Below are 19,000 nucleotides of genomic sequence, written 5' to 3' on the forward strand. Positions count from 1 at the left end.
GGAGTGCAGCAGCGTGATCACAACTCACTGCAACCTCAACTTCCTGGGCTGCTCAACCTATCTTCCCAGCTCAGCCTCCTTAGTAGCTGGGTCTGCAGGCACACACCACCACGCTGGGCTAACTTTTTGTGTTTTTAGTACAGACAGGGTTTCGTCATGTTGCCCAGGCTGGGCTTGAACTCCTGGGCTCAAGCGATCTGCTGTGCCTTGGCCTGTCAAAATGCTGGGATTATGGGCATGAGCCACTGTGCCTGACCTTTTTTTTTTTTTTCCTTTTCCTTAATTTTGAGATGGATTCTAGCTGTGTTGCCCAGGCTGGTCATGAACTCCTGGGCTCAAGCAATTCTCTCATCTCAGCCTCTCGAGTAGCTGGAACTGGATGCATGCATCGTCACTCCTGGCTTGGATGTATTCATTTTGTACTATCACACCGTAAACTGAAAATGCTTTGGTTTGCATTATACCTATTAGTATCATGTTTGCAGTACTTTTATAGGAAAAGGTCTCCTTTTAACCTTGTTGACTGATGTAAGCTGAAATTCTCTTTGCTTTGGAAACCATGCTGTCGGATGGCCACAGCATACTTTATATTCAAGACGAGCCCACTTTTAGTGTATCTTCCACTTTTCTCCCACTATTTAATTTATATTCTTATTGAGAGTCAATTTTATTTCTAAGCTTATTTTTTTTAAATAAAACTGGTGAATTATAAGTTCTAAAAGAAATTATTGTTTCTAAGAAAACCAGGTTAAATGTATTGGAAATACTCAAGGGTAAGACATTTGAAAAAGTGCCCTTGGGTCAGGCATGGTGGCTCACGCCTGTAACCTCAGCACTTTGGGAGGCTGAGGTGGGCAGATCACTTGAGGTCGGCAGTTCAAGACTAGCCTGGCCAACATGGTGAAACCCTGTCTCTCCTAAAAATACAAAAATTAGCCAGGCATTGTGGTGGCTATCTGTAATCCCAGCTACTTGGGAGGCCGAGGCAGGAGAGTTGCGTGAACCCGGGAGGCAGAGGTTGCAGTGAGCCGAGGTTATGCCACTGCACTCCAGCCTGGGTGACAGTGTGAGACTCCGTCTCAAAAAGAAAAATTGCTGTCAAATTAGATGTGGAGAAGAGACTACAAAAATATGGGGTTTCAGGCACAGTGGCTCACGCCTGTAATCCCAGCACTTCGGGAGATCGAGGTGGGTGAATGGCTTGAGCCCAGGAGTTCAAGATCAGCCTGGGCAACAAGGTGAAACTCTGTCTCTCCAAAAAATACAAAAACTAGCAGGGCATAGTGCTGTGCGCCTTAAGTCCCCGCTGCTTGGGAGGCTGAGGTGGGATTGCTTAAGCCCAGGCGGTCAAGGTGATCATGCCATTGCACTGTAGCCTGGGAGACAGACCCAGACCCTGTCTCAGAAATAAATAAATAAATAAAAATATAGGGAAAGTTGTTTAAAAAAATTATAGGTTTCTGCTGTCTGATTGCTCTTAAGTACTCTGCATTCACTTTCTTTCGTCAAAGAAATCAAAACTGAAAATTGAAAAGTACATTTTATGTACTTACATGGCAGTGGTATTCTGTAACTCCGAACGAGTTCAGTACTCAAAAGGACTTGCCTGATTGTATGTTGTAAGATTGATGAATGAGTACACATTATATGTTAGAAAAATTTTAAGGGAGGTTTGTGTTTCTCTTGATGAAAAATGTTACATATGTGAAAGAAAAAAGGGGTATTATAACTCAAATAAGCAATAAAAGAAAAAAATAGATGAATTGGACTTCAGAATTGAAAACTTTTATGCTTCAAAAGACGCTATCAAGAAAGGGAAAAGACTGGGCCAGGCGCAGCGGCCCACGTCTGGAATCCCAGCACTTTGGGAGGCCGAGGCGGGTGGATCACCTGAGGTCAGGAGTTTGAGACCAGCCTGACCAATGTGGAGAGACCCCGTCTCTACTAAAAATACAAAATTAGCTGGGCGTGGTGGCTCATGCCTGTAATCCCAGCTACTTGGGAGGCTGAGGCAGGAGAACTGCTTGGACCTGGTAGGCGGAGGTTGCGGTGAGCTGAGATCGCGCCATTGCACTCCAGCCTGGGCAACAAGAGCGAAACTCCGTCTGAAAAAAAAAGAAGTTGTACAAATGGCCAGTAAACACATGAAAATATATGCAGTATCATTAGACATCCAGGAAATGCAATTCAGAACCACAATGAGGCTGGGCTCAATGACTCATGCCTGTAATCCCAGCACTTTGGGAGGCTGAGGCGGGTGGATCACAAGGTCAGGAGATCGAGACCGTCCTAGCTAACATGGTGAAACCCCGTCTCCGCAGAAAATACAAAAAATTAGCCGGGCGTGGTGGCGGCGCCTGTAGTCTCAGCTGCTCAGGAGGCTGAGGCGGGAGAATGGCGGGAACCCGGGAGGTGGAGCTTGCAGTGAGCCGAGATTGCGCCACTGCACTCCAGCCTGGGCGACAGAGTGAGACTCTTGTCTCAAAAAAACGAAAGAAAGAAACAATGAAAACAAAAACACAGTGAGCTGCTGCTTCACACTCAATAGGCTAGGCTAACTATAATAATAATAAAAAAAAGGAAAATAACGTGTTTGTGAGGATATGGAGAAATTGAAATCTTCATACATTATTGGTAGAAATGTAAAGTGACACAGCCACTTTGGAAAGCAGTTTGACAGTTCCTCAAAACGTTAACCGTTGTGTTACCATGTGACTCGGCGTTTGCATTCCTAGGTATATACCCAAGAGAAAGGAAACCATATGTCCACACAAAAACTTGTGGTTTTTTTTGAGACAGAGTCTTGGTCTGTCCCCCAGGCTGAAGTGCATGGTGTGATCTCGGCTCAGTGCAACCTTCGCCTCTTGAGATCTAGTGATTCTCCTGCCTCAGCCTCCCAAGTAGCTGGGATTACAAGCGTCCACAACTATACCCAGCTAATTTTTGTAGTTTTAGTTGGGGAGGGGTTTCACCATTTTGGCCAGGCTGGTCTCGAACTCCTCACCTCAAGGAATCCATCCGCCTCAGCCTTCCAAAGTGCTGGGATTACAGGCATGAGCCACTGTGTCCGACCTCACACAAAACCTTGAACGTGAATATTCATAGCAGCATTACCCACAACAGTCAAAAAGTGGAAGCAATTCAAATGTTAGTAAACTGATGAATGGACAAAGAAAATGTAGTGTGGCCACATGAGTGGAGTATTACTCATCCACAGAAAGGAGCAAAGTGCTGATACGTGCTTTCATACAGGTGAGCCTTGAAAACATGCCAAGTGAAGGAAGAAAGACACAGAAGGCCACCAAATGTATGGTTCTGTTTATCCATAGGGAAATCTATAGATCCAGAATAGCAAATAACAAAGTAAAGTATTGGTTGTCAGAGGCTGGCAGGTAGCGGGAATGGGGAGTGACTGCTAATGCGTATAGTGTTTCATTTTGGAGTCGTGGAAGTAGTGGTGATGGCTGCACAACCTAGTGAACACACTAAAAGCCACTGAATTGTATGCTTTCAAAGAATGAATTGGCCGGGCGCGGTGGCTCACGCCTGTAATTCCAGCACTTTGGGAGGCCGAGGCGGGCGGATCACAAGGTCAGGAGATCGAGACCACGGTGAAGCCCCGTATCTACTAAAAATACAAAAAAAAAGCCTGGCGCCGTGGCGGGCGCCTGTAGTCCCAGCTACTCGGGAGGCTGAGGCAGGAGAATGGCGGGAACCCGGGAGGCAGAGCTTGCAGTGAGCCGAGATCGCGCCACTGCACTCCAGCCTGGTGGACAGAGCGAGACTCCGTCTCCAAAAAAAAAAAAAAAAAAGAATGAATTAATGATATGATGATATGTGAATTGTATGTATCAATTAAAAAAACCTCCCCTGTACTTATCCATTGGTATAGGATTTTATCATACTTGCATCATCTCTCCTTTTTACTACTTTTTTCTGATATTTTATTTTTTTATTTTTTGAGACAGAGTCTTGCTCTGTCGCCCAGGCTGGAGTGCACTGGCCGGATCTCAGCTCACTGCAAGCTCCACCTCCTGGGTTTACGCCATTCTCCTGCCTCAGCCTCCCGAGTAGCTGGGACTACAGGCACCCGCCACCTCGCCCGGCTAGTTTGTTTTTTTTGTATTTTTTAGTAGAGATGGGTTTTACCATGTTAGCCAGGATGGTCTCAATCTCCTGAACTTGTGATCCGCCCATCTCGGCCTCCCAAAGTGCTGGGATTACAGGCTTGAGCCACCGCGCCCGGCCTTTTTCTGATATTTTAAAATTTCTGTTGCCATTTGTGCATATTTCAGTATGCATCTCCTAAAGTGTGGACATTTTCTTATATAACCACAGTACTATTAACACAGCTAACGAACTTAGTGATTCTTTTTTTATCATCTGATAGAGTTGCTCGTATTGATTTGTGTGAACGGGGATCTGAGAGAGGTTTTTTTATGCTGTGCACCTTTGTTGCGTCTGGTGTGTCAGTGCCTTGTTGAAATACTCTAGGTCAGTCACAGTGCAGTTTGTCCCGCTGTTTGGGTTTGTCCCTTTGGTTAGTCATAAGATGCCATTTCTCTTACTTCTCTCTCCACATCTCCTTCAAAGCAAACGTTAGCTGTAAAGTCTTGATTAGATACATACTCAAATTCTTTGGTACAGTTTTTTTTTATGAATCCCCACCCTAACATTTAAAAACATTCAACTGACCTGTGATGGACTCGTATACATCATTTAAAAGTGCTTCTATTCTACTGCAAGAGAAAAATATTTCTTGTTATTTTTAGGTATCGTTGGGTATTTAGTTGATAAAATAACCTGGTCTCTCAGTTTGTTTTTGTTTTCTTATACAGACTCACCTATTGATTTTCGTTTACAGTCACGGATGAATGATAAGGAACCCAAGGTAACCTTTTATATATTTGTTACCATTTTCTGGAGTATTATAGGGGAGTGAAAATTCATATTTCACATATGTAAGTGTTAATATGAGTTAGACGTCATCTACTTTTTTCTAGTAGAACTCTAACTTACCCAGTTTCAGTAAAAATGGGAGTTTCTCTCAAGTAAAGTGAAGGTTCAGGGGTAGTGCTGGTGCCTGGGACTGTATTCTTGGGCTTGGTGATGTCGGAGCTGAGTCCATCTGTTTGCTCTGCTTCACTCTGTACTGGCTTCATCTAGAACGTTAGCTCCATGAGGGCAAGCATTTCTTAGTGTGTGTGTGTGTTTCATTGTATCCTGAGTGCCTGAGTGTCTCATGGCTCTTGGCCCTTAGTTGTCACTTAATAATTTGTTAAATGATAGGCAGTCTGTCTCATTTGTTGGCAACACAAGCCTACGCTCTTAACACTTGTGATCAGAAAAGAGGAAAAAGACAGATCTAACGAGCTCACTTGGCTCACATGTCCTCCCCTCTGCATATCACTGTGCCAAGGGGTGGGTTGGGATGAGCCTGGTCTAATGTCCAGTTCTGTGTGTGTGCTTGTGCATGAGTGTGTATACATGCACAGATAGAGGAATGCAAGTGACAGCCCCACTGGACCACGTGAAGTATAAAGGATGGTCTCTTCAAACGAGAGATGCTGAGAAGATAAACAGTTTATGCCCAACATTACCACCAAACCTGAATTTCAGGCAGGCAGTCATGAATTTATGAGAGTTGCTTACAAAATATAAACTAAACACTGTTAAAACTGATAAAAAAAGAGGTACACTTTTTGTTTTACTTTTGTAAGAGTTGTAAAGTTTATAGAATGGTTGCAAAACGGTCTAAAGTAAAAGTTACTTCCCTGTACCAGTGATTGGCACACCATAGTTTATGACTTGCATCCAGTCTGCTGGCTGTTTTTGTGAAGTTTTATTGGAATACGGTAGTGCCCATTTGTGTATGTTTTGTTTATGGCTGTTATTTGTGCTACAATAGCAGAGTTGAGAAGTTGTGACAGAGATTGTACAGCTCATAAAGCCTGAAGTATTTATTATCTGGTCCTTACACAAAATGTTTGTTGACCCTGCCCTATGTGCTCACCCTGTATGTGACCCCTAGTAAGTTTCAAGTGTGAGAGGTGCTTTTTAGAGGAAGTGCAGGTGTAGTGAAGTTGAAATTAATTTTTGGAATTACTAATATAAGGGACAGTAAAACTGGAAAGCAACAGAAGTATAGAAACGTGAGATGCTTGATTAAAAAGAGGAAGAAATGAGAATAGGGGAAAATAAATGTGTTAGAAAGCAGACTGAAGGGAGCTGCTACCACATGTAGGTCTCGTCTCACCTGTGGCGCTGTGCCACTTTATCGGAGTGCAGACGTTTTCCAGGGACCAAGCCTGGCAGAGTACGCGGTATTCTCAGTAGCCAACGTGACCAAAAAGACAGGGACGTTTTACATATTGTTCTTTCCCATATAGATTTTTTCCCAATTTTTATATTATAAAAACTTTCAAAGCACAGAGCTTACATTGCACAGCTGTTAACGTTTGCCATATTCTAAGTGATCATCTATTTTAAATAACAGTTGATTATAGTAGTCTTGGATGCCCCTGGTGCTTAAATATTTGTGAGAATAGCTCAGCATTGTCCTCTGTAAATGTAAAATTGGATTAAGATTCCATGTTTCTGTCTTAAAAAGTAGTGTGCATTTTACAATATAATTACTATGCTGGTGTTATTTACATATATATTTATGTAATATATATGACATGTAATCATGTTATATTACACATAATTACATTTTCATTCTGGGCCTTGGTTATGCTTATTAAATGGCTGTGTGCCCTTTAGGGTTACATGTTGCCGGATTGTGGAGCAGAGAAGTTGATGATTCCAATGTAATGGTGCAGAGAGTTCCTTAGATACAGGCTGCCAGGTCTCGCTTTGTTGTTATCTTCACTTTCTTGTAAGCCTTGTGTTGCTGAAGTTCAGTTATGCATTTGTGTACTTACTATATTACGAGCCTCTCTGAACATGTGCACAGTTTCAGAGAAGCCTTAAGTTTTAGGGATGCTCTATTGGGTAGGTCAGGTGAGGGAGGTGGCGTGGGAGAAAGGAAAGTTCTTAATACATGCACCGTTGCTAGCCCTTTATTTCCTAAGCTGTGATTTACAGATACTGAGCACACTGGAAGTTGAGAGCGTGCTTGGCCCTTTTTGGGCCTGTGCTGTGCTCTTCAGAGCCTGAATGTGCTTCTCTTACCTGCCATTTTGCTTCTTACAGATTGTTGTGCTCGATGCTGGAAAACATTTTGAAGGCAAGACTCAAAACAGTGACCTAAGCCATACTAGCTTATTAGAAAATGAGAAACTTATGTTACCGGCAAGCTTGGAAGATTCTTCTGGTACTGCAAGTGACCTGTGTTTCCCTGCTCTTCACCTTGCCACTCCACTTTATTCTTCTTTGTTGCAGTAGTTATGATGCCAACTTGTTGGGTTTTTTGTCCTTACCTTTTCTTCCTACCTGCCGGCACTCAAATGGCCACTTCTATTAAGTGATGCAATTCAAGAATTTATTTCTATATATCTATCCTGATATGATTATACTCATCCCTCATCCTCAGTTTAACATTGTTATGGTATAAAGTAGTCACCTGGAGGTGCCATTTGGTATATAGCACTGTGTTTAGAAATTGGGGAAACCATGAATTTTTTTTTTTTTTTTTTGAGATGGGGTCTCGCTCTGTCACCTGGGCTGGAGTACAGTGGTGTGATCTTGGCTCACCACAACCTCCGCCTCCTGGGTTCAAGTGATTCTCCTGCCTCAACCTCCTGAGTAGCTGGGATTACAGGTGCCCACCACCATGTCTGGCTAATTTTTGTATTTTTAGTTGAGACAGGATTTCACCGTGTTGGCCAGGCTGGTCTGGAACTCCTGACTTAAAGTGATCTGCCTGCGTTGGCCTCCCAAAGTGCTGGAATTATAGGTGTGAGCCACTGCGCCCGATCAGAACCATGAAATATTTGGCCTCTGCTCTCAGACACCTTAGGTGCAGAGAAGAGATGCAGAGCCAATTGTCAGATTGGGTTGCATAAACCCAACAGGCCCCAAATGTGCCTGGGAATTATAGGGGGTGAGAAATTAACTCTGATTGAGGCAGGTAATGAAGCCTTCTAGAAAAAGGATGGAGCTTGTGCCAGGCCTTAGATATGGGAGGAGGAGGACATGTCAGGAAGCAGGAACAGCATCAGCAAAGGCCCTGCTGTAAGCACGTGGGTTGTGTTTTGGGGAACAGCCAGGGGTTTTGTGTGGCAAGTTTACAGCACATATAGGAGGCCACGTTGGTATATAAGCCCAGAAAAGTGTGAAATGGGGCCACATTATGCATGGCTTTGAAAGCCAGGCTGATGAGCTGAGTGAGCATCACATCCATGGAGAGAGCAGGTTTTGCTACCAAAGGAGTTTTCAGACTTTTTTGGATTTTGGAATAGTGGATAAATAATTACTGACCTGAATGTATCTACTCTTTGAGTGCTTTAGTATGCTAGATTCTTGTAGACGGAATTGCTAAGACATAGGTGATGAGTGTTGTTGAGACTCTTAATAATTGCAAAATTGACCTCTAAAATGACACTGCCAACTTAGAAGACCAGCACTGATTGAGAGTTCATGTTTTATTTTGTGCTTGCTGAGCTGGGTGTTACAGCGTTGAAAACTCCTGCAGTGGCCCTTCTCCTTCCCTCCCTCCTCCCTGTTTCCTCTCTTTTTTCCTTTTACTCCTCGTGTGATAGGCTCATCTATACTTTTTTGATAGAGGTAACCATTTGCCACACCATTTTCTGAAAAGTCTGCTCTCTTCTCATTGATTTGTGATGCCACATTTATGGTATCCTAACTTTTGATAACATGCCAGGGTCTGTTTCTGTCCTGTCTTCCCAAAGAGGTTAAATATTTATTTTGTATTAAAATGTTCATAATGATTTATAATTGACTAAAGTTACAATAGTTTTCTCATGTCAAAAAAACCCACCAAAATCTTAGTCCATTGACTCATTTATGTCTTATCAGCCTTTTTAATTACAAATTATTGCTTAGTCACCACTTTAAAGCGTATTCTATTTTTTCTCGATTTTATCAATAGATGATGATATTGATGATGAAATGTTTTATGATGATCATTTGGAGGCTTATTTTCAACAACTGGCAATTCCAGGAATGATATATGAAGACCTAGAAGGACCAGAACCTGCAGAAAAAGGTTTTAAGTTACCCACAAATGATCTTAGTCAGGTGTGTTCCAGTCTTTTTGTTTTTTCAGAAATTTGACATTAGAAAATTACTATTGGCCGGGCGCGGTGGCTCAAGCCTGTAATCCCAGCACTTTGGGAGGCTGAGACGGGCGGATCACGAGGTCAGGAGATCGAGACCATCCTGGCGAACACGGTGAAACCCCATCTCTACTAAAAATACAAAAACTAGCCGGGCGAGGCGGCGGGCGCCTGTAGTCCCAGCTACTCGGGAGGCTGAGGCAGGAGAATGGCGTAAATCCGGGAGGCGGACCTTGCAGTGAGCTGAGATCCGGCCACTGCACTCCAGTCCGGGCCACAGAGCGAGACTCCGCCTCAAAAAAAAAAAAAAAAAAAAAAAAAAAAGAAAATTACTATCAGTCTCCCTGGATGTTCCCATGAAATGTGAGCCTTTGGTTTTCTCTGGACTCTGTTTCCCAGGTGTGAATTGATGAGATGTGTCTGCCCGCTCTTCCTTCTTGGTACCTTTCCCTCACAGAAAATTACAGGAGTAACACAATGGACAGCTACACCATCTTCCTCCAGTTAACTAGTTGCTACAGTTTGCCACTTTTGCGTTTTCTTTCTCTCTCCATAAATACTTTTCTGAATCATTTGAAAGTATGTCGCAGAGAGTATGACATTTCACCGGAATCCTTCAGCATTTATCTTTTGTAGATAAGGACATTTGCCTGCATAACCACAATTCTGTTACCTAACTTTGATATAATAATTTAAATTACTGTACAGTCCATATTCACATTTACCCAATTGTTCCCAGAATGTCCTTTATTCTTAAAATTTTTTGTCTACAATTTAATCAAAGATTAACCTTGGCTTTGGTTGTCCTGTCTCTTTATTCTCTTTTAATTTGGAGTGGTTCTTTCATGACATGATCTATTTTGTAAAATCTAGGCCCTTTGTTTTGTAGAGTGAACCATAATCTAGTCAGGAGGGAAAAATAACCATAATCTGTTTGCCCTCCTGACTAGATTAGATTAAACATTTTGGCAAGAATACAGATTAAACAGTTTCTCATGAGTGGATTCATAGTAAACCAGGCAGTGTTGTGTACTTCTCATTGCCCTACACCAGGAGACGTTTGTCTCTCCCACAATTGGTGATAACTGTTTTTGATAATTTTGGCTAAGGTGATGTCAGCTGTATGTCTCCTTGTGAAGGTAGCTTTTCCCGTTTGTTATTAATAAGTCATCTGTGGGATGAGATATCAGCCCTTTGATCATCTCATTCCCCGACAACCCTTCACTAGCTGGCTTCAGTGTCCTTGCTGACTCTTAGAAATACTGATTACTCTTGTGGTGACAATGGTGATTTTTCTAATTCCTTCCACATTTATTTTCTGGCATCCTTCAGTAAAGCCACATTTTCTCTCTCAAAATATTTCATTTTAATTTAAAAGATTAATACAGCTAAGATATTTTTTCAACAGGCAAATGAAAACGGTAGCTTAAACTGCAAGTTTCAATCAGAAAATAACAGCTCTCTGATTTCCCTTGATTCACACTCTTCTGAAACAACTCACAAAGAGTCTGAGGAAAGCCAAGTTTTTTGTCTACCTGGGACTAGTAAGTATAGAAATATGATTCTTTTGTTCTTAAGTTCTAGTTTTGAATTTACCTTTTTTTTTAACTTTTTTTTTAAAATTATACTTTAAGTCAAAGGGTACATGTGTATAACATGCAGGTTTGTTACATATGTATACATGTGCCATGTTGGTGTGCTGCACCCATTAACTCGTCATTTACATTAGGTATATTTCCTAATACTATCCCCGACCTGGGACAGGCCCTGGTGTGTGATGTTCCCCTTCCTGTGTTCAAGTGATCTCATTGTTCAGTTCCTATCTATGAGTGAGAACGTGCGGTGTTTGATTTTTTGTACCTGCGATAGTTTGCTGAGAATGATGGTTTCCAGCTTCATCCATGTTCCTACAAAGTACATGAACTCATCTTTTTTTATGGCTGCATAGTTTTCCATAGTGTATATGTGCCACATTTTCTTAATCCAGTCTATCATTGATGGACATTTGGGTTGGTTCCAAGTCTTTGCTATTGTGCATAGTGCCACAGTAAACATATGTGTGTATGTGTCTTTATAGCAGTATGATTTATAATCCTTTGGGTATATACCCAGTAATGGGATCACTGGGTCAAATGGTATTTCTAGTTCTAGATCCTTGAGGAGTCACCACACTGTCTTTCACAATGGTTGAACCAGTTTACAGTCCCACCAACAGTGTAAACGTATTCCTGTTTCTTCATAGCCTCTCCAGCACCTGTTGTTTCCTGACTTTGTAATGATCGCCATTCTAATTGGTGTGAGATGGTATCTCATTGTGGTTTTGATTTGCATTTCTCTGATGGCCCATGTGATGAGCATTTTTTCATGTGTCTGTTGGCTGCATAAATGTCTACTTTTGAGAAGTGTCTGTTCATATCTTTCGTACACTTTTTGATGGGGTTGTTTTTTTCTTGTAAATTTGTTTGAGTTCTTTGTAGATTCTGGATATTAGTCGTTTGTCAGATGAGTAGATTGCAAAAATTTTTTCCCGTTCTGTAGGTTGCCTGTTCACTCTGATGGTAGTTTCTTTTGCTGTGCAGAAGCTCTTTAGTTTAATTAGATCCCATTTGTGAATTTTGACTTTTGTTGCCATTGCTTTTGGTGTTTTAGACGTGAAGTCCTTGCCCATGCCTATGTCCTGATTGGTATGCCTAGGTTTTCTTCTAGGGTTTTTATGATTTTAGGTCTAACAGTTAAGTCTTTAATCCATCTTGAATAATTTTTGTGTAAGGTGTAAGGGATTCAGTTTCAGCTTTCTACATATGGCTAGCTAGTTTTCCTAGCACCATTTATTAAATAGGGAATCCTTTCCCCATTTCTTGTTTTTGTCAGGTTTGGCAAAGATCAGATGACTGTAGATGTGTGGTGTTATTTCTGAGGCCTCTGTTCTGTTCCATTGGTCTATATCTCTGTTTTGGTACCAGTACCATGCTGTTTTGGTTACTGTAGCCTTGCAGTATAGTTTGAAGTCAGGTAGCATGATGCCTCCAACTTTGTTCTTTTGGCTTAAGATTGTCTTGGCAATGTGGGCTCTTTTTTGGTTCCATATGAACTTTAAAGTAGTTTTTTCTATTCTGTGAAGAAAGTCATTGGTAGCTTGATGGGGATGGCATTGAATCTATAAATTACCTTGGGCAGTATGGCCATTTTCACGATATTGCTTCTTCCTATCCATGAGCATGGAATGTTCTTCCATTTGTTTGTGTCCTCTTTTATTTTGTGGAACAGTGGCTTATAGTTCTCCTTGAAGAGGTCGTTCATATCCCTTGTAAGTTGGATTCCTAGGTATTTTATTCTCTTTGAAGCAATTGTTAATGGGCGTTCACTCATGATTTGGCTCTCTGTTGGTCTGTTATTGGTGTATAGGAATACTTGTGATTTTTGCACATTGATTTTGTATCCTGAGACTGCTGAAGTTGCTTATCAGCTTAAGGAGATTTTAGGCTGAGACAATGCGGTTTTCTAAACATACAATCATGTCATCTGCAAACAGGGACAATTTGACTTCCTCTTTTCCTAATTGAATACCCTTTATTTCTTTCTCCTGCCTGATTGCCCTGGCCAGAACTTCTAACACTATGCTGAATAAGAGTGGTGAGAGAGGGCATCCCTGTCTTGTGCCAGTTTTCAAAGGGAATGCTTCCAGTTTTTGCCCATTCAGTATGATACTGGCTGTGGGTTTGTCATAAATAGCTCGTATTGTTTTGAGATACGTTCCATCAATACCTAATTTATTGAGAGTTTTTAGCATGAAGGGCTGTTGAATTTTGTCGAAGGCCTTTTCTGCATCTATTGAGATAATCATGTGGTTTTTGTCTTTGGTTCGGTTTATATGCTGGATTACATTTCTTGATTTGCATATGTTGAACCAGCCTTGCATCCCAGGGATGAAGCCCACTTGATAATGGTGGATACACTTTTTGATATGCTGCTGGATTCAATTTGCCAGTATTTCATTGAGGATTTTTGCATCGGTGTTTATCAGGGATATTGGTCTAAAATTCTCTTTTTTTGTTGTGTCTCTGCCAGGCTTTGGTATCAGGATGATGTTGGCCTCATAAAATGAGTTAGGGAGAATTCCCTGTTTTTCTATTGATTGGAATAGTTTCAGAAAGAATGATACCAGTTCTTCCTTGTACCTCTGGTAGAATTCGACTGTGAATCCTTCTGGTCCTGTACTGTTTTTAGTTGGTAGGCTGTTAATTATTGCCTCAATTTTAGAGCCTGTTATTGGTCTATTCAGGGGTTCAACTTCCTCCTGGTTTAGTCTTGGGAGAGTGTATGTGTCCAGGAATTTATCCATTTCTTCTAGATTTTCTAGTTTATTTGCATAGAGGTGTTTATAGTGTTCTCTGATGGTAATTTGTATCTCTGTGGGTTCGATGGTGATATCCCCTTTATCATTTTTTATTGCATCTATCTGATTCTTCTCTCTTTTCTTCCTTATTAGTCTTGCTAGCGGTTTATCAATTTTGTTGATCTTTTCAAAAAACCAGCTCCTGGATTCATTGATTTTTTTAAAGGGTTTTTTGCGTCTCTATCTCCTTCAGTTCTGCTCTGAACTTAGTTATTTCTTGCCTTCTGCTAGCTTTTGAATGTGTTTGCTCTTGCTTTTCTAATTCTTTTAATTGTGATATTAGGGTGTCATTTTTAGATCTTTCTAGCTTTCTCTTGTGGGCATTTAGTGCTATACATTTCCCTCTACACACTTCTTTAAATGTGTCCCAGAGATTCTGGTATGTTGTGTCCTTGTTCTCATTGGTTTCAAAGAACATCTTTATTTCTGCCTTCATTTCGTTATGTACCCAGTAGTCATTCAGGAACAGGTTGTTCAGTTTCCATGTAGTTGAGTGGTTTTGAGTGAGTTTCTTATTCCTGAGTTCTAGTTTGATTGCATTGTGGTCTGAGAGACAGTTTGTTATAATTTCTTTTCTTTTAAATTTGCTAGGGAGCGCTTTACTTCCAATTATGTGGTCAATTTTGGAATAAGTGCGATGTGGTGCTGAGAAGAATGTACATTCTGTTGATTTGGGGTGGAGAGTTCTATAGATGTCTATTGGGTCTGCTTGTTGCAGAGCTGAGTTCAATTCCTCGATATCCTTGTTAACCTTCTGTCTCGTTGATCTGTCTAATATTGACAATGGGGTGTTAAAGTCTCCCATCATTATTGTGCGGGAGTCTAAGTCTCTTTGTAGGTCTCTAAGGACTTGCTTTATGAATCTGGGTGCTCCTGTATTGGGTGCATATATATTTAGGATAGTTAACTCTTCTTGTTGAATTGATCCCTTTACCATTCTTTGTCTCTTTTGATCTTTGTTGGTTTAAAGTCTGTTTTATCAGAGACTAGGATTGCAACCCCTGCCATTTTTGTTTTCCATTTGCTTGGTAGATCTTCCTCCATCCCTTTATTTTGAGCCTGTGTGTGTCTCTGCATGTGAGATGGGTCTCCTGAATACAGCAAACTGATGAGTCTTGACTCTATCCAATTTGCCAGTCTGTGTCTTTTAATTGGAGCATTTAGCCCATTTACATTTAAGGTTAATATTGTTATGTGTGTATTTGATCCCGTCATTTTGATGTTAGCTGGTTATTTTGCTCATTAGTTGATGCAGTTTCTTCCTAGCATCGATGGTCTTTACAATTTGGCATGTTTTTGCGTTGACTGGTACTGGTTGTTCCTTTTCATGTTTAGTGCTTCCTTCAGGAGCTCTTGTAGGGCAGGCCTGGCAGTGACAAAATGTCAGCATTTGCTTGTCTGTAAAGGATTTTATTTCTCCTTCACTTATGAAGCTTAGTTTGGCTGGATATGAAATTCTGGGTTGAAAATTCTTTTCTTTCTCCTTTTTTTTGAGACAGAGTCTCGCTCTGTCGCCCAGGCTGGAGTGCAGTGGCCGAATCTCAGCTCACTGCAAGCTCCGCCTCCTGGGTTTATGCCATTCTCTTGCCTCAGCCTCCCGAGTAGCTGGGACTACAGCGCCCGCCACCTCACCTGGCTAGTTTTTTTTTTTTTTTTTTTGTATTTTTTAGTAGAGACGGGGTTTTACCATGTTAGCCAGGATGGTCTCGATCTCTTGACCTCGTGATCCGCCCGTCTTAGCCTCCCAAAGTGGTGGGATTACAGGCTTGAGCCACCACGCCCGGCGAAAATTCTTTTCTTTAAGAATGTTGAATATTAGCCCCAATTCTCTTCTGGCTTGTAGAGTTTCTACTGAGAGATCCGCTGTTAGTCTGATGGGCTCCCTTTGTGGGTAACGCAACCTTTCTCTCTGGCTGCCCTTAACATTTTTTCCTTCATTCCAACCTTGGTGAATCTGACAATTATGTGTCTTGGGGTTGCTCTTCTTGAGGAGTATCTTTGTGGCGTTCTGTGTATTTCCTGAATTTGAATGTTGGCCTGCCTTGCTAGGTTGGGGAAGTTCTCCTGGATAATATCCTGAAGAGTGTTTTCCAACTTGGTTCCATTCTTCCCGTCACTTTCATGTACGCCAATCAGATGTAGATTTGGTCTTTTCACATAGTCCCATATTTCTTGGAGACTTTGTTCATTTCTTTTTACTCTTTTTTCTCTAAACTTCTCTTCTTGCTTCGTTTCATTCATTTGATCTTCAGTCACCGATACTCTTTCTTCCAGTTGATCGAATCGGCTACTGAAGCTTGTGCATGCGTCACGTAGTTCTCGTGCCATGGTTTTCAGCTCCGTCAGGTCATTTAAGGACTTCTCTACACTGGTTATTCTAGTTAGCCATTCGTCTAATCTTTTTTCAAGGTTTTTAGCTTCTTTGCGATGGGTTTGAACTTCCTCCTTTAGCTCGGAGAAGTTTGATCGTCTGAAGCCTTCTTGTCTCAACTCGTCAAAGTCATTCTCCATCTAGCATTGTTCCATTGCTGGTGAGGAGCTGCGTTCCTTTGGAGGGGGGAAAGGCGCTCTGATTTGTAGAATTTACAGCTTCTCTGCTCTGTTTTTTACCTGATCTTTGTGGTTTTATCTACCTCTGGTCTTTGATAATGGTGACATACAGATGGGGTTTTGGTGTGGATGTCCTTTCTGTTTGTTAGTTTTCCTTCTGACAGTCAGGACCCTCAGCTGCAGGTCTGTTGGAGTTTGCTGGAGGTCCACTCCAGACCCTTTTTGCCTGGGTATCAGCACTGGAGGCTGCAGAACCATGAATATTGCTGAACAGCAAATGTTGCTGGAAGCTTCTCTGGAAGCTTCCTCTCAGAGGGTTACCCGTCCCTGTGAGGTGTCAGTCTGCCCCTACTTAGGGGGTGCCTCCCAGTTAGGCTGCTTGGGGGTCAGGGACCCACTTGAGGAGGCAGTCTGTCTGTTCTCAATTCTCAAACTCCGTGCTGGGAGAACCACTGCTCTCTTCAAAGCTGTCAGACAGGAACATTTAAGTCTGCAGAGGTTTCTGCTACCTTTTGTTCGGCTGTGTCCTGTTCCCAGAGGTAGAGTCTACAGAGACAGGCAGGTCTCCTTGAGCTGCAGTGGGCTCCACCCAGTTTGAGCTTCCCGGCCATTTTGTTTACCTACTCAAGCCTCAGCAATGGCGGGCGCCCCTCCCTGAGCCTCAGTGCCGCCTTGCAGTTAGATTTCAGACTGCTGTGCTAGCAATGAGCAAGGCTCGGTGGGCGTGAGACCCTCTGAGCCAGACGCGGGATATAATCTCCTGGTGTGCCATTTGCTAAGACCCTTGGAAAAGCGCAGTAGTAGGGTGAGAGTGACCCGATTTTGTAGGTGCCGTCTGTCACAGCTTCCCTTGGCTCGGAAAGGGAATTCCCTGACCCCTTGAGCTTCCTGGGTGAGGCGATGCCTCGCCCTACTTCAGCTCACACTCGTTGGGCTGTACCCACTGTCCTGCACCCACTGTCTGACAAGCCTCAGTGAGATGAACCCGGTACCTCAGTTGGAAATGCAGAAATCACCTGTCTTCTGCATTGCTCACGCTGGGAGCTGTACACTGGAGCTGTTCCTATTCAGCCATCTTGGACCCAACCGACTTTACCTTTTTGAAAAAAAAAAAAAAAATTTCTCTGGTATGATTTAGCATATATTAACTCTTCTAGTTCCCTCAGATATTTAGACAGTCTAAAACTTTTCAAAAGAGCTTTTAATAATAGCTAAGTAAATTAGTGTTACTAGAAATACCGTAGTATATATTTCTTGGATTGAATATTACAAATAATTACATTCTTTCCAGACATCGATAATTAAATATGAATTCTTTCTGTATGGTAGCAGTTTATAATGTTTATTATTGCCTCTTACTGTTGCTTATTTTCTCTCTATGAAAATGGCTAAATTTGTCATAGGAGTGCTAAGTATTAGGTTTACATAAAATAATTTCACTAGGAAGAAACAGTTATTATGTTAGATTGCTCAGATTCAGTGTGGCTCCGTTAACCTTTTTCTTTATTTTTTCAGGTAATTCTGTAGGTACTGGAGGTAGTAGAAGGCACACAGATGTTATGTTACCATTTTCCTCTGGTACTTGGGGACTTGAGAAAGAAATAGAAAATGTGAAGGGTATCGTTCCAGATCTTAGCAGTGTAAGTTATGCATTTTTCTTAGATTTCCTATGAAAAAAGGAATAAGGTATCTTTTGTGTTTATATGATATCAGTTTTTCTTTTAAAGGAACAGTTACTGTTGACTTCTGAAAAATACAGAAAAAGTAAAAAACTCACTGCTGATAATGTTTCAATATGTTTGTAAGTATCTTTCATACAATTATATACATTTTCTTGCATTTAAGTATTCAATGACTTGCATTTAGATTAGTCATTTGGAAAGTTCTTTAGCCCATTGTTCAGTCATTAAATGAAAAAAGCAAACGGATATTTTACCTTGGTCAAACATAGTTGGTTTTCATTGTTTCAGTTTTTTCTGTTTCTTAATATTACCCCATTTCTCCTGTGCCTGAAGCTTGGTAGTTATTTTGGACTCATACCTATTCATTATGCCCCTTTTCAGTAACGTTATTATAGTTTTATAAACTGTGATTTGAATTTTGCATGTGGGTTAATTTTTTCTGACTTAGACCCACTTGTCCAGTATTGATTAAAATAATGCTTGCTGTTTTGCTTTATTCTGTGCATTTCTGTTTTGTACGTTAAATATATTTTTAATTTAAATTTTAACTTGTGAAATACATATAACATAAAATTTACTATCTTAATCTTTTTTTTTTTTTTTTTTTTTTGAGACAGAGTCTTACCCTGTCGCCCAGGCTGGAGTGCAATGGCGCGATCTTAACTCACTGCAACCTCTGCCTCCCAGGTTCAAACAATTCTGTCTCAGCCTCCCGAGTAGCGGGGATTACAAGCGCACATCACCACCTGGTTAATTTTTGTATTTTTAGTAGAGATGGAGTTTCACCATGTTGGTCAGGCTGGTCTCAAACTCCTGGCCTCAAGTGATCTGCATGCCTTGGCTTACCAAAGTGCTGGGATTACAGGAGTGAGCCACCACGCCTGGCCACTATCTTAATCATTTTTAAGCGTACAGTTCAATAATGTTAAGTACATTTACATTGTGCAGCCAATCTTCAGGACTCTTCATCTTGTAAAACTAAAACTCTGCCCATTAAACAACAAACCTCAATTCCCTCCTGCCTTCCAACTCATGGCAACTACCATTCTACTTTCTGTCTCTATGAATTTGCCCACTCTGGGTAAGCTCATATAAGTGGAATCATACAATATTTGGCCTTCTGTGTCTGTCTG

The 19,000-nt window shown here is 41.4% G+C and overlaps 1 protein-coding gene across 6 annotated transcripts in view; it reads left to right on the forward strand.

Moving 5' to 3' along the window:
• CEP192 (centrosomal protein 192) overlaps positions 1-19,000 on the forward strand; it is a 179,220-nt gene that overhangs the window by 14,757 nt on the left and 145,463 nt on the right. For all 6 annotated transcript variants that reach the window (XM_033178418.1, XM_033178416.1, XM_033178415.1 and 3 more), the window contains 5 exons: positions 4,839-4,891; positions 7,195-7,315; positions 9,053-9,201; positions 10,648-10,783; positions 17,701-17,825. In XM_033178418.1, coding sequence (XP_033034309.1) covers positions 4,839-4,891; positions 7,195-7,315; positions 9,053-9,201; positions 10,648-10,783; positions 17,701-17,825 — 584 coding nt within the window. The remainder of the gene's footprint in view (positions 1-4,838; positions 4,892-7,194; positions 7,316-9,052; positions 9,202-10,647; positions 10,784-17,700; positions 17,826-19,000) is intronic.

This window comes from Trachypithecus francoisi, unplaced genomic scaffold (genome assembly GCF_009764315.1).
Source record: "Trachypithecus francoisi isolate TF-2019V2 unplaced genomic scaffold, Tfra_2.0 Lachesis_group19, whole genome shotgun sequence".
Classification (NCBI taxonomy): domain Eukaryota; kingdom Metazoa; phylum Chordata; class Mammalia; order Primates; family Cercopithecidae; genus Trachypithecus; species Trachypithecus francoisi.